Genomic DNA, 25,615 nt, shown 5'->3' on the forward strand with positions numbered 1-25,615 from the left:
TGACTCCAACAGGGACTTGAATTACTCTGATTTTTATCAATGGGTCAATCACTTTATCAGAGTATTGATAATATTTTTAAAAAACCTCTTTTATATGATTTTGGTTTTATTTTGTTTAAAATATAATAATAAGTTATTTCAGTTAATTGAAAATGTAAATTTAATTTAAAATGAACTAGTGCTGGGCAACGATTAAATTTTTTAATTACAATTAATCGCATGATTTTCTTGAAAATTAAATGATGAATTCTAAAGTAGTGTATTGCTTGATTTAAATGTACTGCTACATACACAAAAATGCAAAAACATGTGGTTTGCAAAGAGCTTTTTACCAGCAGTATTCCCTTTACACAGCAGCAATAAAATATTTCTTGTAAATCTCAACTTAAACATTAATGTAATCAAATAAATATTAAACCACAGCTATTTACCACTGCCAGGGAATTACCTTTTATCTAGCTTGTTGAAACAAGTTACCATCAGAGTCCAGTTTTCTTGGGATTGGGAACATAGAAACAGTCTATGTTCAGTAGAAAGTGTCCCTGTTACAGTGAGGTGAAGTGGTCGAGCACAAGGTGTACTGGGGTTCCCGTGAAACTGTCGTGGTCGTGGTCGCCTCACGCACACGCCCGCCTGCTGCCAAAGTTGAGTTGCCTTGAACTTTTTGTACGAGACGCGCAGCACAAATCATTGGAAGAGAGACTGATCCTCGCTGTTTGTGAGTTTCCAGAATTTAAATAGTTATCAGGACATCAACAGGAGAGAATTCACATGGCAGAGCATCCCCGCAAAACTAAATGCAGGCCTATCAGGTAAAGTTAGTCTGTGTACAATTTTAATTTAAGTTAAAGGCTGCGGCTGTGTAGCGCACAGAAGCCGTTGCCATGGTTACTATCCATAGAGCGCCGGCCGTTCACTCGCAGAGAGCTGTCTCCCTGTCTGTTCACCTGAGAACCTGCTGAAGCCTCTCCGCTGCTTGTTTGGGTTATTTTGCAGGCTGATCAACATCCCACCTCTCCTGTGACCCATGGTTTGATTGTAGGCCTATGTGTATTCAGAGCCAGTGAGCAACGGACTTTCAAAATAATAATTTAAAAAACTGTCGCCGTTAATTAATGAATGCTTTAATGCGATAATAATGCGTTAACGCAGCCCTAAAATTAACATATCAAATTAAAACAGTCATATTTTCACATGTCAGCTGATAAAATGTTACAAACAGAAACTATTTTTGGTGAGTTTGTTTGTGTAAAAGTCAGAGAGCCGTGTCTCTCTACAGTGAGAGGTTTTTGTACGGCGGCTCAATGAGTTTGTATCACTGTGGGACACGTTCGGTGGAGGAACCAGACTGGATGTTGGAAGTAAGTCAAACCTTTAACAAAACTTTTATTTCAATAGCTATTTTTCAACGTTTATAATCAGCATGCCAGAAAACTATTTGACTTTCCATATTAATGTATAAAGTTTATTAAAATTATTTGCACTAAGAAACAAAGTTCACTTTAGTAATAGAAATTTACCAACTCATTATATAAATAGTAAATATACAATATTAAGCCACAGCAGAAATCATTATTTCCAACCTTAATGGTAAAGTTGCATCTTGAGGGCTTGTAGCTTTAGTTCAGTCTGACAAAGTCAGAGAGCCGTGTCTCTCTACAGTGAGAGGTTTTTGTACAGCGGCTCAATGAGTTTGTATCACTGTGGAGGACTTTTGGTGGAGGAACCAGACTGGATGTTGGAAGTAAGTTTCTGCTCAAATACTAAATACAATATTATCAAGTCCTTTAAATTCAACTTTTCAATGTTTAAGGCAGATAAATATATCTTATCTTTTAATTATAAAACTTTTATTGTTCATGTTTTTATTTCTCTTCCTTTACCATGGAGGCTAACTCAGAGCAGCTTAACTAAACTGTACCTCACACAGTCCTGTCAAAATGAAATATAATCAACTTGGAAGTGAAGAAAATATAAAACTTTAATCTTAATGTAAAAATGTTTAGTTAATTTTAAAATGTTCACCACAATAATGGCTGTTGTTGTGATTAAATACAATTCACTTTCATGTTAAACTGAAGTAAATATAAATATGAGTGTTTTAAAAATGTTGCCTATTGTTATGAATTTGAAAAAAAAAATACAATATTTCCATATTAATAGTGAAAGGACAACTGGCACTACTTTCAACACAGTGGTCAGTGTATCTGTCAGTAAGTGAAGTGATACAGCTGAGCAGTGATACCTGTGTGACTGAATTTGCACTTGAAAAGTAACGACGTTTAAACTGTATCTAGTGGTTCAACTCATCATTATAGCTGTTAATGTAAGTGAAGAAACACTTTGAAATCCAGATGAAGAACATCTGATTGTTGTCAGATCATTTCTGTTTTGGTTTCCACAAAATAATCTATTGTATAGTCAAGTTTCTTGATGATCTTGATAAGAAAGTTTATTTATTTCCAGTGTAGTTTGATATATTTCAGGTCGTTCTGTATGATGATTCTCTCTGTGCTGATTTGCATGAGAGGCTTCTTAAAGGGAAGTGAAACAATGTGTGAGTGAGTGACTGGTGGAGCAGAAAAAACATCTGACAGAAACTCCTTAAAGGAGAAAATCAGCTCTCACACAGTAAAGGTGTCCTCTAAGCTGATTGGTGTCTCCTAGGTGATGTCCGTCCCACCCTGACGGTGCTGCCCCCCTCCAGTGAGGAGCTGCAGCAGGGGAAGGCCACGCTCATGTGCCTGGCCAACAAGGGCTTCCCCTCAGACTGGAGTCTGGCCTGGAAGGTGGACGGCAGCAGCAGCAGCAGCAGCTGGGAGGAGAGCAGGAGCCCCGGGGTGCTGGAGAAGGACGGCCGCTACAGCTGGAGCAGCACCCTGAGGCTCCCTGCAGACCAGTGGAGGAAGGTGGGCTCTGTGACCTGTGAGGCCACCCAGGGCTCCCAGGCTCTGGTCTCAGAGACACTGAGGAGAGACCAGTGTTCCCAGTCCTGACCTGACTCACTGGGACTCTGCTACTGGTTTTACTCTGCTCTCTGAACTCTGTAACTCTCTCTGTGTCTGTGTCTCTTTCTTTCCTTCAATCATTCTCTAATCACATGTTTCATGGTTAAAGTTTGTTTACTGGATTTAATTTGGATTATTTCAACACAATAAAGACCAGTTCATTCAAATTTGTTGTTTTCATTTCTGTTATAGTGACTGTACTCTGTTACTCTGTCATCAGATCATATTAACAATATTCAACTTTAAGTAGTGAAGCTTCATTGATGTAATAATGCTCATGCTGTTCACACTGTAAGAAATAAAAAAAAGTTATTTCAAATTAAATAATATTTCATGATAGTTTTATTTTTACCAACAAAGATGCATTTTCCTTCATTTTATCAGTGCAGGATTATATCTGAGGTAATTTCTTGTTCTCCTTGAGTCTCACCTTACAGAGTCTCTGTTTAGCAGAGACACTGTAAAGTTTCTCTTTATAGCTGCATTAAGAGAACTTTCTAATGCAGGTATAAACAAGGTGTGAATGAAAGAATGAAAGCGGGTGTTTTCATGAATTCATTTAAAATGTAGTTTGTACAAATCTACATTACTCAATACAGTTTCAAGGATTAAAAATGAAATTTACTTTCAACATGAGAAGGTTCTTATCTCAGATTTTCAAACCAAAGATTTTATGTCAGTGTTGCATATACCACACAGTGACACATTGGTCTATTCTGATGGAGCATGCAGGGTGAAACAGTAAACACAAATATCAAATTTCCATCACATACTCCTCCCTTGTGAGCATTCTTTGGTCACTCAAGAATATACAGCATTACAAAAAGATCATCAGGTCATAGAAAGGCATCATGATGTAATCTACACCAGTTTACAGTTTTTTTCAGTCGCTAACAAGCGCTTACCCATACTTCAGATACTTTTTCTAAACTCTTAACACAGACTCACACCTACAAAACACAATTGGCCAAATGGATAATTTTCTTTTCAAAAACACATTTTGTTAAATATATACTAACTCTTTATTTCAAAATATAACACATTTTTCTCTGCACACACTATCTTTACCAAAACACTGGAAATCTGACTCAAAATGAAATTATTCTGTCAAAGAATGACACTTGTTTTCACTTCACAAAGTACATGCAGTCAATCAAAGTACACCAGGTTTCAAAATACTGGCTATTGTTGACATTACAAAAACTACATAGACTTTTATGTTTCAGTTTTACAGGTATTTGCATGCAAAACATGCAATCCACCGTTTTTACACTAAATTTCTTGGTTGGTAACTGTATGTCCACAGTAATGTTCACATTCAAAAGCATTCCAGTAAAAATCAAATCCGTTTTTTTTTTTCCTTTACTGTTTACTACAGGAGGTACAGTAGAAACACGGTATGATAGAACAGAAAAAGTTTTACAGTATTTCTTACAGTGAACAAAATATCCGTGAAAGATAATAATTGGGGGAACTAAAAAAAAAAAAAAGCACAACATTGCTGTATCTAATCTCTGCGATCTTCAGGGTTAGGCCACATGTTTTCGTCAACATCACATCTGATATTATCCAAGGCGATGCACCTGGGATAAAACCGCTTGGTATGTCGGATCCACCCTTGACAATCCTGAACTGTGATGTCCCTGCAGCCAGCATCCATGGCTTCAAGGAGGGACATCTGGTCATGTGGCTGATGGTCATAAACCTTCCACCTCCATGCTGAAAAGAACTCCTCTATGGGGTTGAGGAAAGGTGAATAGGGTGGAAGGAAGAGACTTACCAGTCTTGGGTGAACTTCAAACCATGTTGTTATTGCTTGCGCATGATGGAAAGCCACATTGTCCCAGGTAATTACAAAGGTCCTCATGTTTTCACCCTCCCGATCCTGCTCTGGAACCAGGCGCTGGTGGAGATCATTGAGAAAGGCAGGGATGCGCTCAGTATTATAGGGTCCAACCTGACATCTGTGAAGGAGTAATCCTGCATTTGCAATTGCTGCACACATGGTAATGTTTGCCCCTCTCTGTCCTGGCACATCAACTGTGGCCCTTTTTCCAATTACATTTCGTCCACGTCGACGCCTTTTGGCCAGATTGAATCCTGCCTCATCTATGTAAATGAATTCATGAGGGGTCTGGTTGGCCTCCAATTCCAAAACTCTCTGAAACAAAGTTTATGTAAATCATGTCATTACTGTAATCCATACTGTACTGTAACCTATTACTGTGTAGGTTACCTACTTGCAAAGTTCAAAGCTTATAGAACTGGACATTGAATATACACTATACCTGGACATATTGTCGTCGTAGCTCCTTGACTCTCTCACTGTTCCTCTCAAAGGGAACAGTGTAGAGCTGCTTCATCCGCACTCTGTGTTTGGACAATGTCCGCGTAATGGTTGTGAGGCTGATGCTATCGATGTTATCAAACATCTCATGGTCCTCCACAATTCTAGTCTGAATTTCACGCAGTTTTATTGCATTGTTTGCAACAACTATTTCTACAATGGCAAGCTCTTGATCATTATTGAGGAGCTTTCCTCTTCCCCCAGAGGGTGGAAGACGTTGCATTCTTTAGAGGGACAAAAAAATTAAACATATGCATTACTGTATGACCTTATTGACATGTCAAGTGAGAATAGAAACAATCCATGTAAAATGCAATACTTACCTGTTGGTTTGTTGAAAGATGCGTATAATGGAAGCAACCGTTGACCGCCTCAAATTGGGCTGCACTCTTTCACCAGCCTCTCTTAGTGAAAGACCGTGGTTGATTACATGGTCAATGATAGTGGCACGAATTTCATCACTGACTACTGTTCTTGGAGCCCTTGGAATGCCACCACCACGCATTCTTACACCTCTACCTTGCCCTCTCCCTGCTCCTGCTCCTCTCACTGGTCCTGCTCCTCTGGGCCCCTTGCTCTTACTCTTCTTCGTCCAGACATTACAGTGTTTGTCTTTTTCTGTTTCTGTTTCCAAACACATCACTCCTCAAAGTCCTCCTTTTATATATGTGTCAATGTAATAGAAGAAAAAAACCCTGCCACTAAGCCAGACTGGAATCCGCTGTGGTTGGCCCAATTTACCCAACATAAATCAGCTGTGTGTCAATTATTTAAATGTTTGTTTATTATCAGCCAAGATATATTGTTTTCGAACTGATATCATTGCAGAAACAGAGGTTTTTATACTGTATCTAAGGTTTGGAATATTGTTTTTGCTATTATGGGATGGTGTGTGTTAACATTCGTAAATACTACAAAAATAATCCATAATTTTGTTGGGAGGTATAGCTTGTCTGTTAAGAAAATTTAAGCATTGTGGAAATGTGTTCACTGACGTATTATGCGTATTGTGTGAAAACGACATGAAATGTGTGAATGGTTTGGCCACAAAAGACCGATGCTGTGCTAACTGTGTTTAGAGTTTTGAAAGCTGATTGGACAAACGCTTGTTAGCGACTGAAAAAAACTGTAATCCAGTGGTACATATTCATCTGTTACTGGACTGCACACATTCTGTATTGTAAATGTAAAGGACTGAAACACTTACCTGTACATATTCATGTCAAAGTTCTTTGACCCTGACATTGTTCCTCTCAAATGGGACCCTGTACAATTGCTTCATGGTCATGTTGTGCTTTACTTAGATGCGTTTGATAGTGGTAATGCTTACTCGATGTTACTATGTATTATGTTGTTGAATACTTGCCTATCTAAGTATTTTTTGCTGTAGCTGGTGGAGACGGATTGCATTGTTTGCTCTGACTACTTAATACTGAACTTTACTGTATTTACCATACACAGTACTGAAACATCTCAACACATTATCACGGTATGTTTCACAAAACTACCACTTTTGTTGGAAAAGGAGCATTAGCCACCTTGCAATACAGTACATGTGATCCGGTAACGTGATATACAGTACTGTAAATACTCTAGATACAGTCTGAGTAGAGAGTTGAAGACATACCTGTTTTCCAGTTGGAATGTCCTTATTATGGATTTAACTGTGAAACAGCTTAGATTAGTGTGGACTCTCTGCCCAGCTTCCCTCATTGTCAGGCCATGGTTTATGACATGGTGCACCAAAGTTGCAAAGTTATGTCACCCAAAATAATGGTCCTCGCATGGCCTCTTAGACCATGTCTTCCTCTTCCTCTGCCTCTAGCTTTCCCTGCCTCCATGCTTGCAAAGTTCTCAAAATGGCTTTACTGAGGCCATTTTACTGAATGGTGTTCAGTTTTGTAAGTAAGTATTTTATGTGTGTATCTAGGTCTTTTCAATTAACCAATGTGTGTTGTATTTTGAATAGATGTGTTTTTCCAATGGTACCCTGAGATTTCATTTTTGAACTAAGTGTCTTATGTATGAAATAGTGTGTAGTGTCTAGGAGCAAGTGTGTTGCATAAAGGAGCAAGTGTGTTACAGAATTGCAACTAAAGTGCAAAGCAGCGATTTTGTTTAAGGTATGGTTACACTTTGTTTAAGGTATAGTAACAACAACTTCAAGTTATGTTACTTTGGTTTAAGCATGTGTCTTTAGTGTTCAAGCAATGGGTAAAAACTGTATTACAATATTGCACTGTGAAACAAGAGACTGACTGAACAGATATATTCTTGAAGAAGTTAAACCTGTCAAAATGAGAGTAAAGACCATACTTAAAAAAACGTTAAACATTCTTAAGTAGGAAAGTCACCTACAGATCGGTGTAGTGTTTATATACAACTACTGGCTTTGTGTGTGTGTGTGTGTGTGTGTGTGTGTGTATATATACAGTGTGTGTGTGTGTGTCCTCAGTGAAGTGTATCAGTCTCTGCAGTAGCTGCCAGCTGCACCAGTCAGTTCAGTTTCTGTTCAGTCTGACTGAGGGAGGTTTTTGTACCACGCTTTATTCATATCACATTCATTTTGCTTTCAGAGGTTGATATTTATTGTTTGCTGTTCTGCATGTTTCTTAATGTTTCATTCAACACTTGTTTTGCTGTCAGCAATTGAGGTTTTCATAAAGTATTTTATAGTAACATATGTAGCATTGAAAGGAGTTTGAAAAGTTGAATAGTGTTATTTTCTTGCAGAAATCCCATATCTAACATTTATAAAAATGCTATAAACTTAGCATTACAAAGTTGTATGTCAAACATTGTTCTTGGGCCACTGTGGAACAACTTAAATGTGTTTGTTCTTAGCAAACTGTATTGTTTTTCAAAGTTAAGACTGAATGTTCTAAAAAACTGCTCTAAAATAAAAATTATTAAAAAGCTCAATTCAGTTTATGTTGTAGAGCTTTTGATCAAATTACATCCCCTACTTATCATGGAATACGTGAACTTTGAAGTCGATGTGGAAAAGAAATCCTAAAAATCAGAGAAATTAGAATTAGAAGATCTACATTTCAATGAAAACTTTGCGACTACACCTGCTGAAGAAGATCGTGAGATGTGACTGAAAGCTCCACAACAGTTAGTGGAAAGACTTTGTGTAGAGATTGTTTTTCTTATTCAAAGGTAAAGAATGAGCTTTTAACCTCAATGTGTTGAAGTTTTTTTGTTACACAAATGTGTCTTGTATGCTTTTTATTCTGTTACAGTAATGCATTTGTAGATTTAGTTTTATCACATAGGTTACTAAACTCTGTTTATTATTCCAGTTGATATTGAGCTGTTCTTTACGCAAAAAATATTTTTAAATTTGAAATGGTATTTCGTGAGTTGAGGAAGTTTTGTTTGGGCCATCTGTTACCATGAAGGTGTCTGACAATTATCTGTTTCTTCATATTTCCTTCAAACAGGATATAGATGAAATAGCTGTGAGTAAGAATGAGGTAGTGGTCAAAGGGCATCACCAGGCCCATTAGCCGCGAAAGCAAGAATGCTCTTTTCATGATATTGTGAATGTGCAGTTTTTGTGTGTGTGTCCTGTGAAGTGTATCAATCTCTGCAGTAGCTTCCAGCTGCAGCAGTCAGTTCAGTTTCAATTCAGTTTGACTGAGGGAGGTTTTTGTACGACGCTTTTTCACTGTGTGAACACAGCTTTACTGTTTATAGCATGATAACTCTGACAGTAGTAAACTGCTGCATCTTCAGTCTGGACTCCACTGATGGTCAGAGTGAAGTCAGAGTTTGATCCACTGCCTGTAAAACGACCTGGAATCCCTGATGCTCGAGTGCTAGCACGATAAATGAGGAGTTTAGGAGTTTCTCCATCTCTCTGTTGGTACCAGGCTAAAAGGTTCCCATTAGCTACACTCTGACTGGTCCTACATCTGATAGAGACGGAGCCTCCAAGAGCAGAGCTCACTGCTCCAGGCTGAGTCACTGTGACCTGGCCTCTGGACTCTGAGGATACAGAGACAAAAACATAAAGCAGCATCATGGTTTTGTGGGCTTCATTTCAGAGGGACGGATATTCATAGAGGAGAGGAGTTTGATTCTCTGGACTTTACCTGTGAAGCAGCAGCAGAGGAGAGTCCAGATGAGGACGCAGATCAAAGTCATGTTTTTGATGAGGAGGATTTCTGTGGCTTCTGTTGTCATGAAGGACAGCTGTCAGTCATCCAGTGTTCAACTCTCAGGACTATAAAGTCTCCCAGAGCACTGGAGCATGGTGCTGCTGATGCAAAGTGGCTCTCTATGGAAATGCTCTGACTGACTCCAGCAGGGACTTGGATAACTCTGATGATGCTGTTTATCAATGGATCAATCACTTTATTAGAGTATTGATAAGACATTTTAGAGTATTGATTGGATCTATTAATTCTCTTTCATATATGGATTTGTCCACAGATAAAAGTTCTTTCAGGATGTCTTCTGTTCACTTCTTACTTCATAACTGTGAATGTGTTTGTTGAGTTTGTTTGTGTCAAAGTCAGAGAGCCGTGTCTCTCTACAGTGAGAGGTTTTTGTACGGCGGCTCAATGAGTTTGTATCACTGTGGTACACGTTCGGTGGAGGAACCAGACTGGAGGTTAACTGTAAGTACATTTGACTCCTTTAATAACCAAAATTCCATATTTGTTCAGTTTTATTTTATAACAGTAGACATTACTGCAATATCTCAGCTGATTATTCGAATTTAATATAATTGTAGTGATTCTTGAATGTGTCACATCATGTCCAGACTAAAATCTTCTTCAGTGAAAAAAATCTTCACTGAAATTCAAATTTAACACAGTTTTAAGATATCATGTTTTCTAAAAGGTTTTCTCTCTGAAAAAGCCCATGTAGTGGACTCATCATTTTTCAAAGGTTTTCATATCGTTCTGAAGGGTACTCACTTTTCATGGACATAACAAATTATTTTTTAATACATTACTGTATTAACAGTAATGTATTAAAAAATAATCAAACTTACTAATACACAGAACTATCTGTGTATTAGTAAGTTTGATTTTTTTGATACATAACTCAGTAGTCAAGTAGTAGTAGTCAGCACATTTTGAATGAACAAATCAAACAGACACCTTCAAGATCTTTTCTGTTTTGGACCAGAAATCTTAAAGTGAACAGAACATTAAAAAAAATACTCCTGAAATGTTTCATATTAGATACTGTATTTTTTTTTTTTAACATCATCATCATCATTTAACATTGTTTGTAGTTTGTTGATTAAACATGAATAAATCAGAGGAACAAAATGTCAGTTTAAACTTTTTATCTTTAGTACTGAAACCTGTCTGTTCTCATGGTTCAGCAGTCTAGCCTGTCTGTTACCATGGTTACTGAGCTCAGAGAGGGAAGTAAAACTTATTTTCGATACGTCTCAACATCTGGCAATCTTCAACTACTATTATTGATCAGTAAAGCACAGACAAAAACAATCATCCAAATTCAGTTTCTCAAAAACGTCTTCTCTCTCTCTCTCTCTCTCTCTCTCTCTCTGCAGTGGGTCGAGTTGTCCCCACCCTGACGGTGCTGCCCCCCTCCAGTGAGGAGCTGCAGCAGGGGAAGGCCACGCTCATGTGCCTGGCCAACAAGGGCTTCCCCTCAGACTGGAGTCTGGCCTGGAAGGTGGACGGCAGCAGCAGCAGCAGCAGCTGGGAGGAGAGCAGGAGCCCCGGGGTGCTGGAGAAGGACGGCCGCTACAGCTGGAGCAGCACCCTGAGGCTCCCTGCAGACCAGTGGAGGAAGGTGGGCTCTGTGACCTGTGAGGCCACCCAGGGCTCCCAGGCTCCGCTCTCAGAGACACTGAGGAGAGACCAGTGTTCCCAGTCCTGACCTGACTCACTGGGACTCTGCTACTGGTTTTACTCTGCTCTCTGAACTCTGTAACTCTCTCTGTGTCTGTGTCTCTTTCTTTCCCTCAGTCATTCTCTAATCACATGTTTCATGGTTAAAGTTTGTTTACTTGATGTAATTTTGATTATTTCTACACAATAAAGACCAGTTCATCAAATCTGTTGTTTTCATTTCTGTTATAGTGAAAGTAACAGTGGGTAGAGGTCGCGCCCCATGAACAAGGCTGACTCCTTACTGCAACAGCCTGGGTTTGAATCTCACCTGATCATCATAGTTTCAGTATCTGCAGTGTGATTCTTCACAGAGTCAGTGAGCTGTAGCTGTCCTCAACATATCATGGTGTTTCCCCCTCAGTGCTGAGAGCGTTGATCTACATATTTACATATTTACATATTTACATGAAGAGGATACTAAAAATCTGGTAATAAACTGTTTCAGTGATTTTGTTTTGTCATTCCAATGTGGAAAATGAGTTTAATATGGTCTGCTGACAATGAATAGTGACGTTATTTTAATGCGCATTGACGACAGATTTGGTTGTATATAATATCCATATTTTCTCAAATAAAGAAATGACAAGTCAAGAGCAGAGGCTGAAGCTGGTATATCAGTTAGCTCGCTGAAGAAACTACTAGGAATTTTGGACATGAGGGCAGAGCCAGAAAACAGCTTTTATGGAATATTTAAACTTTGAAGTCAACATGAACATGAAGTCCTAGCAATGCTCAGATGGATAGAAATATGAAAATTTTAATTTAATGACTGGGCGTCTTCATCTGCTGAGGAAGATCAAGCAATGTGAATGAAAGCTAGACAACAGTTAGTGGATGGATGCTGTGCAGAGACTGTTTCACTGTTTCCAAGGTGATGAATGAACTTCTTATCTCAATGCATTCATTGAGATTTTGAGGTGCATGTTAGAGAAAATGTGTAATTTAAAAATTTTTATTAACAGTTTGCAGTTAGAGTTATAAACATCTAATAAGAGCTTTTTTCCCCCATAAATTTAGTTTAAAATAATATTTTCATCGTGAAGATATCTTATGCTGATCTGTGTCTTCATATTTTGATTTCTGTAAAACAGTATGAAGTTGAGGTCAAAGGTCATGACCAAACATTTTTGTAATTGACTGTCCCAGATTGGATCTTAATGATTATTTGGAAAATAGATAAGAACATGGGATTTTTATTAGGATATGAATAGATGGTGAAAAGCTGTGATGGAAAAATTCATTTGATTTGCGCTAGATAGGTTTTTGTCATTGAACTTGTTTTTTTATGTAGGTTAATTGGTGGTTAAAGCTGCAATGTTCTATCTATTTGATTAAACAGTGTGTTTGTGTGTGTGTGTGTGTTCAGTTTCAGGTAGGAGTTGGTGTGAATACATGAAAGGAGGCCATTTTAACAGAAGCAGTAAGTCTGTTCTAGATGTTTTCCTTCACATCTTCCCTCTCTGTCCTGCTCTGGTCTATGTTGTACTGTATTAAACATGAGAATGAAGGAGCAGACGGTAAGTTTGTAGACTGCTGTTGGGATTTGCAGATGTAACGCTGCTCATTTATGCTGCAAAATAATAAATGCATATGTATACATTCTAGATATGGTGCGTCTGTATTTATTCCTTAATCTCTTTACAATATATCTGTAGTAGGTGATTTGAGGGGAGATGCCATCTTGGACCCTTTGACTACTTGTGGGAAGAATGGAAATAGTCAGTTCACTCTAGATTAAAAGCTCTGTTTTCTCTCTCTACTTTTCTTTTATTAAAGAACACCATGTGAAATTATTTCTCCGACTCATCTGTGTCCTTCTGTGTGTGTATGTCATTAACTGACTTGTGTAGCAATGTTTATCACATCAGATGATTTACAACACATGAAATGGGTCTGTGAGTTTCCTAGGCTGCTTAACCATTGCCTCTGATCTCTGAACGCTGAGGATTGTGGATTAAGCATGACCCCTCATGTATTATGTATTATATATAGTAATGTGGTGTCTGTATGTACATGTATGTTACTTTATATGTTAATGTCTAAATATCTATTGTCTAAATGTTGGAACCTATATCAAAAAGCTGTACTGGAAACAAATTCCACCAGCCTGGCTGTGTGGTCATTAAATTAAATCAATAATCTAAAGGTTTGAAAAGATGTGCTGGTTAAAAGAGAAATTTCCGACAGTGTATAAGGGCAATCAAATAACCTTCGATATTCCCTGAGATCAAAGTGGTAAATTTATGAAATAAAACTCACACATTTACAAGGAAAAAACTTGTATATTCCATGAGATTTTAAAGTAAATATTAAACATTTGGGACAAATAGGTTTGTTGGTGGATTAATTAAAAACAGAAGCTGGGCTCAAACAAACTTTTTGGGCTCAATCTCCGGGTCTAACCAGCTCATGGCAACTTGTCACTATCCGGTGATTTCACCCTCCTCCAGGGCTTCATTTGTTGAATCCCATGCCTCCTTTGCCACCATCAAAATCTGCAGCCACACATACAGGCCTACTGGTAGATGCACTGTATGCTGGAAAGTGGTTTATTGATTTTGGGTGTCTTTTGGCATATGGTTACTGGAAAACCCATATGTGAGCAAGTGGGTGTTTGTGTTGTGAAATTGTGAAATGAGATTAGAGGTTACACAGAACTGTTCATTGCCTGCTTGTTGGGAAAAACAATTATTCTGATGTGGAACTGAAGCTTTAAATAATTATTGTTATGAATTTGTTATTCTTCAAATAATATTATTTTGCTTTCAAGTGACTAACATTGTGTTTGTTCTTCTGTTTCTTTCTTAATGCGACATTCGATTTGCTGTCAACAATTGAGGTTTTGACAAACATTTGTAAATTAAAATCATGTGGCATAGAAAGGAGTTTGAGAAGTTGAATAGTGTTATTTTCCTGCTGAAACCACAAACTTTACCTTTGTTAGTTACTATAAGGTTGCCATACCAAAGTGCTCTGTCTGAAACTGTTCTAGTGCCAGTGGAGCAAATCTGTTTATGTTTATGCTTTACAATCAAAACTATTTCCCCACAAGATAAATACAGTGAATGATCTACGCTTTGTCACTCCCCTTAGCATTTCTGTGAGACTCACTGGACTGCCACAAAGCTTTTTAACATGTGGTTAACATAAAGTTAGGAAACAAAACTATTTGGTTAAAAAAAACAGTATGGATTAAATTTTAAAAAGTCAGTCAGCTACGTAACACTTCTGTAATTTGATTTCCACAATACTGATACTGTGACATTTGTAATCCACTTGATGAAATTGTGCATTTGCGGTACGTGTGTGTGTGTGTGTGTGTGTGTGTGTGTGTGTGTGTCCTCAGTGAAGTGTGTCAGTCTCTGCAGTAGCTTCCAGCTGCAGCAGTCAGTTCAGTTTCTGTTCAGTGTGACTGAGGGAGGTTTTTGTACGACGCTTTTTCACTGTGTGAACACATACTGACTGTTGATCCAAATGAACACTCTGACAGTAGTAAACTGCTGCATCTTCAGTCTGGACTCCACTGATGGTCAGAGTGAAGTCAGAGTTTGATCCACTGCCTGTAAAACGATCTGGAATCCCTGATGCTCGGGTGCTAGCATAGTAAATGAGGAGTTTAGGAGTTTCTCCATCTCTCTGTTGGTACCAGGCTAAAAGGTGGTTTGGGCTGCTATAGTAAACATTCTGACTGGTCCTACATCTGATGGAGACGGAGCCTCCCAGAGCAGAGCTCACTGCTCCAGGCTGAGTCACTGTGACCTGGCCTCTGGACTCTGAGGATACAGAGACAAAAACATAAAGCAGCGTCATGGTTTTGTGGGCTTCATTTCAGAGGGACGGATGTTCATAGAGGAGAGGAGTTTGATTCTCTGGACTTTACCTGTGAAGCAGCAGCAGAGGAGAGTCCAGATGAGGACGCAGATCAAAGTCATGTTTTTGATGAGGAGGATTTCTGTGGCTTCTGTTGTCATGAAGGACAGCTGTCAGTCATCCAGTGTTCAACTCTCAGGACTATAAAGTCTCCCAGAGCACTGGAGCATGGTGCTGCTGATGCAAAGTGGCTCTCTATGGAAATGCTCTGACTGACTCCAGTAGGAACTTGGATTACTCTGATGATTCTGTCTAGCAATGGATCAATACTCACATTTTGTGTCTGATATTTAAAATGTGATGTGTTCACAGGGACATGTTGTTTTTTGTTTTTTGTTTTATCAGTTTGTTTGAAAATGTCACGCTCTGCCGGTTGGCCATCCTTGGTGTTGCACTTTTGTGTTTAGTTAGTGTTATTTTGATCTGTTGGGTTTTGGGGGTCTGTCTTGTCTTTCGTCTAGTGTTCGGTAACCCTTGTCATGTCTGTTACCCCAGTGATCCCTCTGCATGTCTGTCTCTGTTTTCCCCTGCGCTCTCTCTCTCTCTCTCTCTCTCTCTCTCTCTCTCTCTCTCTCTCTCTCTCTACCTGTGCCTCGTTAGCCTCATGTCTTTCACCTGTGTTGCTCCCGCCCTGCTCGTTAGTCCCTGTGTATATATACCTGGTGTTTCTGTCTTGTCTTTGCCTCGTCATTGTTCATGTTACCCCCCATCTGTTGTGTGTGTACTCTCTGCCTGTCTGTAACCAGCGTTCCTTGTCTTGTCTCCCTGTACTTTTGAATTTTGGATTTCTGTTGTTCAGCCACTCACCTGTAAGTGTGCTCACTTTTGGTTATATTAAAACCCTTCGTTGAACTATACCTGCTCCGCTCTGTGTCCTGCGTTTGCGTCCTCCAACCTGCCTCCACACCACGATCGTGACAGAAAAAGTAGTTCAGTAGTTAACATTGTCATTTCAATATTTCATTGTTGATTCTTAGGTACATGAAATGGACAAACATACCATCTTCATGTAGGAGGCTTTTGCTTGAGACAGGAAATATTTAAGACAATTAAAACAATAAAAGCCTTACAGTCTTCACTATATGTGAAATATTTAATTAAAGAATAAAGAAAATACATAAGAGGAAAACTGTGCCTGTTACTACTTTTTATCTTTAGTCCTGAAAACCATCTGTTGTCATGGTTCAGCAGTGATGTCTATCGGTTGCCATGGTTACTGAGTTCAGAGAGGGAAATGAAACCAGTTTCATCTAATCTGAGGAAGATCGACACACTAGCAGCCTCCTCTCCTGAGTCGAGTCGTCCCAGAACACTGAGGAGAAGCTCTCTGTGTCTTAAAACAATAACAACAAAATTATAAACATTGATTCCATTGTGTTCAATAACTGCTGAGATACGTTCTGGTGAAATTTCATTATTTGAGTAGATTACTTAAATTTCATACGTTATATGACACAAGCTATCTATCAAATCACAATTATCACAGACTCAGAACTACAACAAAGGTTATTTTTTGTCATATTCCCATGTGTAGTGTTCAGTTGTTAGTTGTTTTTCAAGTCACTTAAGGTTTTTTTTGTGTCTTTTTAATACAAGCAACAAAAAGAGCATATTTATCGCACTGCAATGACAAATCAAGTTTGTAATGTGCAGCAACACGAAGGAGGTTAACCCTGGCTGCTAGCACAGCTTTAGGGTTAACTGGTCGACATGCACATGCACATGTTATTGATGCACATAATCAATAACTTAAGTTTAGGCACACATTCTGTGATGGTTGTGGTAAGGGTAAGTGGCTTCGGGGAGCTGTCAAGAGTAACATAGCTAGCTAGCTTGCTAGCCAGCTAGCTGGCAGTATCAAAGTAGTCCTAGAAATGCAATTCCGGTCCTAAAATTGCGATCCTGAAACTTCAGCCTTCGGTTCTGCAGCTACATACTACTCCAAAAATGGTGAAAATAAGAGATTCTATTGGTGGGTTTGACTGACCAATCATGGGTTTGCATTGACTGCTTCAACTCCGAACAGCACTCAGTTGTCACGTGTACAGGCTAGATGGAGGTAAGTTGACATTGTGTTGCTCATTTCAATAGAAATTCTTTTAAATGTAGTTTTGGCATAATTGAATGATTTTTTATATTTACCATTGGCCAGGCCACTGAGTCTATCGCTGTCTCTTTTAAAATGACATGTATAATAGTTAGCTAACGTTAGGTGTCTTAGCATGAAGCTTGACTGGTAGTGCATCAGACATGACTAGCTAGGCTAAGGTTAGCTGCTCATGTTTAACGCATTGTACATGATATCTAGCAGAAATAGTTTTCTGTGACTGTGGTAAATGAAGTTTATGGTCCCACAGCATAAACTAGACTTTAGACCGCTGATATTTCATTGGAAATATAGACTGTTATCTAGATTTTTGAGGTGTTGCTGCCTTGTTATGTTTTCTCCTTTAGATGTAACATAGAAGCATTTATTATACTCATTTATTTTCCTCCCATAGTTGCACTCTAGATCATTGGTGACAGCTATGTGCAGCATGAGCCAGAGAGCTGCAGAGAGCTTAGGAAGCATCTTCACCCTGCCGGATGTCTCTTGGTCTGACTGGCTTCTCCCTTTCTTTTCCCCTCCCTGCGAAGAAGTGCAGCACTGGATGTCCTCATCATCCACTGTGGTGGCAGCTGCACGGGGGAGGTCAGCATTGTGAAGCTGGTCAACATGATGGAGGACCTGCACCGGCTTTACCTCCAGCACCCTGGCATGAAGATCCTGTTTTCATTTGTGACCCAAAGTGTTGGTGGAAGGCTGGTGCCCATCAGTGAACAGTGTTATGGCTGTATTTGTTTGTAGCTTAAATGATGCCATGATTGAGAACCGTCGCATCTGACATGGCAGCCCTGGGCTATATTTGAAAAATCTAATTCATTTCACAACTAGCATAATTATGTTTTTAAGTAAAGTAGGTAATTGCCTTAAAGGCCACCTCCAAATGCAGTGAACTGCTTTCAGTTGGCAGTTTCACAGCTTTTGAATTTGGCTTTTAGGACCCTTTCTTTTGCTCCTAAACATAGCTGACCGTCATGGCTAATATTGTTTATTTATGTTCAAAATGGTTATTAAAAAAGTAACACGCCCACCTTTATCCCCCTTTCTCCCTACCACTCTATGGACTCCTAAGTGCTCTGAACCTATGCCGGACATACAGTAGCTGTTACCACTTGCACGGGCCCAGTCTATTTATTTGAATAAATGTGTTTACTACATGTCCACATTTGTGAATATTTTAAAAATAACACATGGTTTACATTGCAATAAATTGTATTTATAAATTTCCACTCCTTTTGTCTTTTATACTGACTGGAAATGTTAAATTTCACATTCTGATATACTGTAATTCTAGTTCAAACACACAAGAACATGTGCACATCCAACAAACCTGTGGGCATAGTGCTGAATGAAAGGCCTTAGAGTGAAAATTTAAGAATGACCTGCACACTGCGTAGTTATGAATCCCCCTAGGCAGTATCATTTATTGCAATGTTTCAAACTCTGAGGTCTTCTCAGGCAAATACACAGGTATTGTGAAATTTATACAGTGAGGTTTAAAAACAACCAGCTGATCAATAGCTGCCTTCTATCAGCAATGGCACCACCAAGGGGGGGCCAGGGGGGGCCACGGCCACCCTAAGAAAATGGGTGGCCACCCCAGTGGCGCCCCCTGGCAAGGAGCATATGCATAAAATGCTATATACTGTTTATGTATATAACCCCTGGGTTTGAGTTAAAATGTGAATAGCAGCTTTCCTACAAGTGTTCTCATGTTAGGCTCTGTCACTTTAAGAGGGTAACCTCTGACCCTGAGGTGTGACTATGGATGTGTCCGAAATCCCCACTCATTCACTACTCCCTACCCCCTATGTAGAGTTGTGTGTAGAGCACTATAGTGAGCTCACTCGCATTATTAAAACACTTTCGGACACTACCCCGATCGTTATTTCAGCGCCGTTAATTACGTCATTGCCGTGGCCAATCAGTTTTTTCTATTAGCAGAATGCATGATGGTATATATGGCTTGGTTAGTGACCATCGGTTGTACACTACTTTTCAAAATGCATTCTGGGATACATTGAGTGGACTATATAGGGTATAATAACTCTCACTATATAGTCCACTATAGTGAGTAGTGGGTGATTTTGGACACAGGGACAGGGATATATGTTTCTTATGATCGCAGGATCTCTGGATCTCTGGAATGTTTCCAGAGATCTACTGGATCTCTACTTCTGACTCGCAAGGAAAACCTTTTGCAAAACTATTTAACTTGCAAAACATTCTGACTCACAAGGAAAATATTTTGTCTTCAAAGAGGACATATTAGCAATCAGAACTTTTCTGTGACACAAAAAAAGGCCTGTTTATTTTTAATTACAAACTTTTTATTGCAGTGCGATAAATATGCTCTCAAAAAAATTTTTTTGTTTGCTTGCGTTAAAAAGACAATAAACCTTATTACTTATACAAGCCTTTTCCTAACGTGTTATCCAAAATGATTTATCCAGAGCAGAAGGGGCATCAGTGGCAGGACAGATCTAAGTCTGATAAAAACTGTGCTCTATAATAATTTAATTTTTAGGCCTCCCATGGCTCTGTGGATGGAAATGTTGGTCAGTCCGCTACTTTGGTCCATATGATGGATTGTAGTGAAATTTTGTACAGAAACTTTGGTTGATGACCTTTCCTCCTCCGCCACCGGCAGGTCAGTGTTTTCTTATTCTGTTAAATTCTCATTGCTTACACCATGTGGTCATTGAGAAAGCACTAACATTCAATATTGTTCACTCAATCAGTACAGATTGAGCTCAGTTGACCCTTCTACCACATCCCCCGACGATTGAGACAAAAGCCAACAATATGAACGACAACAACACTGTTCCTGTCAAGCTGGGTAGGCTGGGTTGTCCTCTATTCATTATTACATTAAAAAGCAGAACAGTAGGGCTTTATAACGTTACATTCAGTAGGAAGTTAGCTAGCGTTAGCTAACTAACATTAGGAACAATCCATTCTGGATTTATTTCAGGTTTTGGAAAGAGAGTAAATCGTACTTCTCCTTTCAACCTCTCTGGGTTGCGACTGTAATTATTACAAGGGCCCCAGCGTTTGACCATATCTTAGAAAAATACAGCCAAAAAAAGCTACAAAACAACTCCTTTTGCAATAGAGTCAATGGAGCGCAGCCATGAAAGTGTCGGACCTCAGTTAGAGAGAGTCCTATACTGTGCTGTGATTGGCCAGCTGCGTATTCGGGGCGTGGCTTAGCGAAGGGTCAATTAGCACACAGTTACCCAGGTGGAAACACAAGGAGGAAGAAGAAGATCAGTATGGAGAAGATGAAGAGATAAAGGAAGAGGAGGAACAGTAGGAGTAAGAGGAGGAGAAGGGATAGGAAGAAGAAGAGGAGGATGAGGAGGAGGAGGAGTTTCTGAGGGCTTGTGTGTCATGTCTGAGGTCAAAGTTTGGTTTTTCTGCAAGATTGAATGGTTTTAAGTGGAGAGCTTTATTTTGACCTGAAAATAGGATGTTTGGGAAATTGGTTGAGCAGTTGTGGATTTGTGTTTAGAGTTTCGAGAAAAAGAGGCATAATTTTAAGAAATGTGTTTAAGCAATCGAGAAAAACTGTAATAGTGAGAGAGGACTTGTTTACTTTAGTATCACGTACCCACGTACAATCTTTCCCTAACCTTTTGGATGTTTTATTCAGGATGTGAATCCATATTTCTAGTGTCAAAGTGCTGTGCTTTGTTCACCAACCACCCACCCTGATCATCTGCCTGTGGCGTCCAGAAACGTAGCCCTTTCTACACAGCTGAAACAATTAGACACCTATTTACAACCTGACAATCAATTAACTGTTTACGTCATTTTACAAGCAAAAAATGCCAAAGACAAGTCCTATAGAGTCACAGTTGTGAATATTTATCTCTTTTCTCTGTTTTTTATCTTTTGGTTTGGGACTGAAAAAGATATTCAGCAAAGTCAACTCTGGTAAAATTGGATGAACATTTTTCTATATTGTCTGAAGTTTCATTGACTAAACCATTGATCTGAGACAATTAATCACTGAATGAATCGATAACAAAAATAACTTGTAAAAGAATGTGAACAGAATCCAGGCAGTGATTTTGTTTCTGTTGAAAACAGACGCCATCGGTACCGGGGGCAATGGTGCTGTTTTAAATAATGTTGTTGTTGTTAATGTTGTAGCTTCGAGTCTAAGCGGGCGCCATTTTGGATCACTGCGCAAATACCTGCGAACTGTCTGCCTGCACTCGACATTTCTGCAGAGAGGAAACATGGTGGTGCAGTGGTTAGCACTGTCACCTCACAGCAAGAAGTTCGTGGAGTCAAACCCTGGCCTTTCTGTGTGCAGTTTGCATGTTCTCCCCGTGTCTGCATGGGTTCTCTCTGGGTGCTCCAGCTTCCTCCCACTGTGCTGGTTTGGATAATTGGTGTCTCTGAAATTGTCCTTGTGTGAGTGGTTGTCTGTCTATGTGTGGCCCTGCGATGGACTGGTGACCTTCCAGGGTCCAGGGCCCTGCTTTTGCTCAGTGTAAGCTGGGATTGGCTCCAGCCCCCACGACCCTGTACGGTGGTTGACGATGGATGGATGGAAATTTACATGTAAAGGATACTGAAAGGTTATTAGTCACCTAATCAAGTGATTTGTAACTGTTATATTTTGTCTTTCTATTTTGGGAAACTTGTATTTTTGACAATGATAAGTGACACGAATATTTATGCATAGTGACTTTATTGGTTGTTTATAGTATAGATATTTCATCAGGTAAAGCAGTAATGAGTTGGTGCTCAGGCCAAGGATCTCAGATAGTTTGCTAAACTCCAGCCAGAAGTTTTTTTTAGATATCATCATCAGTTACAGTTGGACAGATTGCCTCAAGTCCATGTTGTAATATCAGTGAGCAGTATTGTGAGGTTTATGCTGCACTTTGAGGACTTCTTGCCCTTGTTGACTTAGAAGTTGAGACTGAAAGTTGATGCTTGACAGTAAAAATCATTTCACCACAAGTTCCATTCAGTAGCTCTTCTGGAGCTTTGGATCAGTTACATGATCTTCTTCAGCAGATGGTGATAACGCAGAGGTCAGGGAATATTTGAACTTTGAATCCAAAACACAAAATCCCAGAAAATGATCAGAGGAATTAAAATTTGAAAATCTACATTTCAGTGTAAACATGCCGACTCCATCTGCTGAGAAAGATCATGCGATATAACTGAAAGATCCACAATAGTTTGTGGTTTATTTGTTTATTTGCTTTTACTTTCTTTCTATTCTTTGTACCATTTTGGGCTAGGGCAACATGCAATAGTACTGGCTTCTGGAATTATACTGTAGTTTAGTCAGATGGTGGTGATCTCTGTACATGTTTAGTGACCCACTTTTAATGTGAAGTGTAACAATGTGTGAGTGAGTGACTGGTGGAGCAGAAAAAACACCTGACAGAAACTTCTTAAAGGAGAAAATCAGCTCTCACACAGTAAAGGGGTCCTGCTGTGAGAGCAGTTTCCTACATATTCACATATTTACATGTAGAGGATTCTGAAAAGTCTAGTAGTTAACTGATCTAGTGATTTGTAACAGTCTGTTTTGTCTTCTTTGTTTGTGAAAATGATATTTTTAAAAACAATTAGTGACACTAATATAAATGCAGGTTTTACATGTTTAGGTGTCTGTAATATGGAAATTTCTTCAAGTAAAGTAGTGTTGGGTGTTTCAGGGGATGCTGAGGCCGAGGATCTCAGAGAGCTTCCTCAAGAAACTCCAACCAGAAAACATGGAAGTCATCATCAGTTACATTACTGTTTTTATCAGCAGATGGAGTTCACCTAGCTGTCATAGAATATTTTAACTTAGTGGAGATAAAGTCTGCATCTGCTGGATTTGGTCTGTTTTCTTTTTTGTTGTTTCCAAGGTTAAGAATAATCATTTACTCTCAGTATGTTGGTGGAGTTTTGATTTGCATGTTAGAGAAAATGTGTTATTCCAAATTCTTTATATATAATATTTACAGATATAGTTATAACAAGAAGGTTACTTATTTCTTTTGCATTTTTATGCTTTAAGTTAATATTTAGCTTTTCTATAGAGGCCGTTTATATTATTTTGTGCTTTCAGGGATCTACTGGTTTTGTTTGGGCAGTCTCTGATCCTGAATGTTTCTGATGCTGATCTGTGTCTTCATATTTCGGATTAAATGTGTATTGTTGAAATTGCTTTAATCCAGTATGAGTCTGAGGTCAAAGGTCATGAACAAAACTTTTCTTATATGCTTTTCCAGGCTGGCTACTCTGGATTATTTGGCAAATCAGAAAAGACAGTGGGATTATAAAAAGATCTGAATAGATGGTAAGAAGCTGTGAAGGAGAAAGTAATTATATTTCAGATTTATATATATATATTCAGATAATATTATTTTGCTTTTTTTTTTTTTTAATTGAGCTTATTTTGCTACATGTTCATTGGTGGTTAAAGCAAAACTTGTGAAATCTTCAACCTTGTAGATGTGTGTACAGTATGTGTGTGTGTGTGTGTGTGTCCTCAGTGAAGTGTATCAGTCTCTGCAGTAGCTTCCAGCTGCAGCAGTCAGTTCAGTTTCTGTTCAGTCTGACTGAGGGAGGTTTTTGTACGACGCTTTTTCACTGTGTGAACACATCCTGACTGTTGATATAGTGAAAACTCTGACAGTAGTAAACTGCTGCATCTTCAGTCTGGACTCCACTGATGGTCAGAGTGAAGTCAGAGTTTGATCCACTGCCTGTAAAACGATCTGGAATCCCTGATGCTCGAGTGCTAGCAGCGTAAATGAGGAGTTTGGGAGTTTCTCCATCTCTCTGTTGGTACCAGGCTAAATAGTGGTAGTTGCTCCAAACATAAACATCCTGACTGGTCCTACATTTGATGGAGACGGAGCCTCCCAGAGCAGAGCTCACTGCTCCAGGCTGAGTCACTGTGACCTGGCCTCTGGACTCTGAGGATACAGAGACAAAAACATAAAGCAGCGTCATGGTTTTGTGGGCTTCATTTCAGAGGGACGGATGTTCATAGAGGAGAGGAGTTTGATTCTCTGGACTTTACCTGTGAAGCAGCAGCAGAGGAGAGTCCAGATGAGGACTGCCACAAAGCTTTTCTAACATGTGATCAAAGTTTAGGAAACAAAACTATTGGTTAGGTAAAAAAAAAAATCAGTAACGTAGCTACGTAACACTTGTGTAATTTGATTTCCAGCAAGATAATTATTTGACACAGAACTTGTTCTGAAACTGATACTGTGATATTTTTAATCCACTTGATAAAATTGTGCATTTGCTGTGTGTGTGTGTGTGTGTGTGTCCTCAGTGAAGTGTATCAGTCTCTGCAGTAGCTTCCAGCTGCAGCAGTCAGTTCAGTTTCTGTTCAGTCTGACTGAGGGAGGTTTTTGTACGACGCTTTTTCACTGTGTGAACAACCACTGACTGTTGATGTTATGGAGACTCTGACAGTAGTAAACTGCTGCATCTTCAGTCTGGACTCCACTGATGACTAAAACGATCTGGAATCCCTGATGCTCGAGTGCTAGCATAGTAAATGAGGAGTTTAGGAGTTTCTCCTTCTCTCTGTTGGTACCAGGCTAAAAAGTGGTAGCTATTATAATGAACATTCTGACTGATCGTACATTTGATGGAGACGGAGCCTCCCAGAGCAGAGCTCACTGCTCCAGACTGAGTCACTGTGACCTGGCCTCTGGACTCTGAGGATACAGAGACAAAAACATAAAGCAGCGTCATGGTTTTGTGGGCTTCATTTCAGAGGGACGGATGTTCATAGAGGAGAGGAGTTTGATTCTCTGGACTTTACCTGTGAAGCAGCAGCAGAGGAGAGTCCAGATGAGGACGCAGATCAAAGTCATGTTTTTGATGAGGAGGATTTCTGTGGCTTCTGTTGTCATGAAGGACAGCTGTCAGTCATCCAGTGTTCAACTCTCAGGACTATAAAGTCTCCCAGAGCACTGGAGCATGGTGCTGCTGATGCAAAGTGGCTCTCTATGGAAATGCTCTGACTGACTCCAGCAGGAACTTGGATTACTCTGATGATGCTTTTTATCAATGGATCAATCACTGAGATCAGAGTACTGATTGGAACTATTAATTCTCTTTTTTTCTATGGATTTGGCCACAGATAAAAGTTATTTCAGAATGTCCTCTGTTGTATAAATTTCACTAAATTCATTAACAACGGAATTAACATCAGTGTTGCACTGAAATTTCAACACTAGGATTTTTGTTTATTTCGTTAAGGTGTCATTTTTTCATTAATATGTATCTCTGATCATTTCTGTTTTGTCATTTTACATGATGTAATTTAAAGTTTATTTCCTAAACATTTCTGTTTTGCTTCATTTTACTATGAGTCAGAATATTTGTAGACATTTAACAATTCAGTAAGGGTGAA

The 25,615-nt window shown here is 39.1% G+C and overlaps 1 protein-coding gene and 3 gene segments (V, D, J or C); 1 reads left to right on the plus strand and 3 right to left on the minus strand.

Annotated features, from left to right (window-relative positions):
* Window positions 1-4,011: 4,011 nt before the first annotated feature.
* LOC119907414 lies at window positions 4,012-5,870 on the minus strand. Its single transcript, XM_038725179.1, has 3 exons — window positions 5,679-5,870; window positions 5,297-5,579; window positions 4,012-5,169 (listed from the first exon to the last, which is right to left on the minus strand). Exons 1-3 carry the CDS (start codon window positions 5,858-5,860, stop codon window positions 4,516-4,518), a joined length of 1,119 nt encoding a protein of 372 aa, XP_038581107.1. The 5' UTR covers window positions 5,861-5,870; the 3' UTR covers window positions 4,012-4,515.
* A 3,121-nt stretch (window positions 5,871-8,991) lies between these two features.
* Window positions 8,992-9,507, minus strand: LOC119907417. The segment is given in 2 exon segments: window positions 8,992-9,348; window positions 9,456-9,507. Coding segments are annotated over 2 exon segments (375 nt in total).
* Window positions 9,508-10,723: 1,216 nt separating this feature from the next.
* On the plus strand, window positions 10,724-11,404 carry LOC119907653. The segment is given in 2 exon segments: window positions 10,724-10,748; window positions 10,820-11,404. Coding segments are annotated over 2 exon segments (432 nt in total).
* Window positions 11,405-23,823: 12,419 nt separating this feature from the next.
* LOC119907654 lies at window positions 23,824-25,073 on the minus strand. The segment is given in 2 exon segments: window positions 23,824-24,155; window positions 25,022-25,073. Coding segments are annotated over 2 exon segments (384 nt in total).
* Between the last annotated feature and the right edge of the window lie 542 nt (window positions 25,074-25,615).

The sequence above is a fragment of the Micropterus salmoides genome, unplaced genomic scaffold, assembly GCF_014851395.1.
Source record: "Micropterus salmoides isolate LMB-PRFRI ecotype aquatic unplaced genomic scaffold, ASM1485139v1 Ms_hic_scaffold_17, whole genome shotgun sequence".
Taxonomy (NCBI): domain Eukaryota; kingdom Metazoa; phylum Chordata; class Actinopteri; order Centrarchiformes; family Centrarchidae; genus Micropterus; species Micropterus salmoides.

Coding starts and splice junctions, on each gene's coding strand:
- LOC119907414 (XM_038725179.1), bottom strand. CDS start 5,860: ATGCGTGGTGGTGGCATTCCAAGGGCTCCAAGAACAGTAGTCAGTGAT. Junction 5,580..5,678: donor ATCTTTCAACAAACCAACAG/GTAAGTATTGCA, acceptor GTCCCTCTAAAG/AATGCAACGTCTTCCACCCT. Junction 5,170..5,296: donor TACGACGACAATATGTCCAG/GTATAGTGTATA, acceptor ACTTTGTTTCAG/AGAGTTTTGGAATTGGAGGC.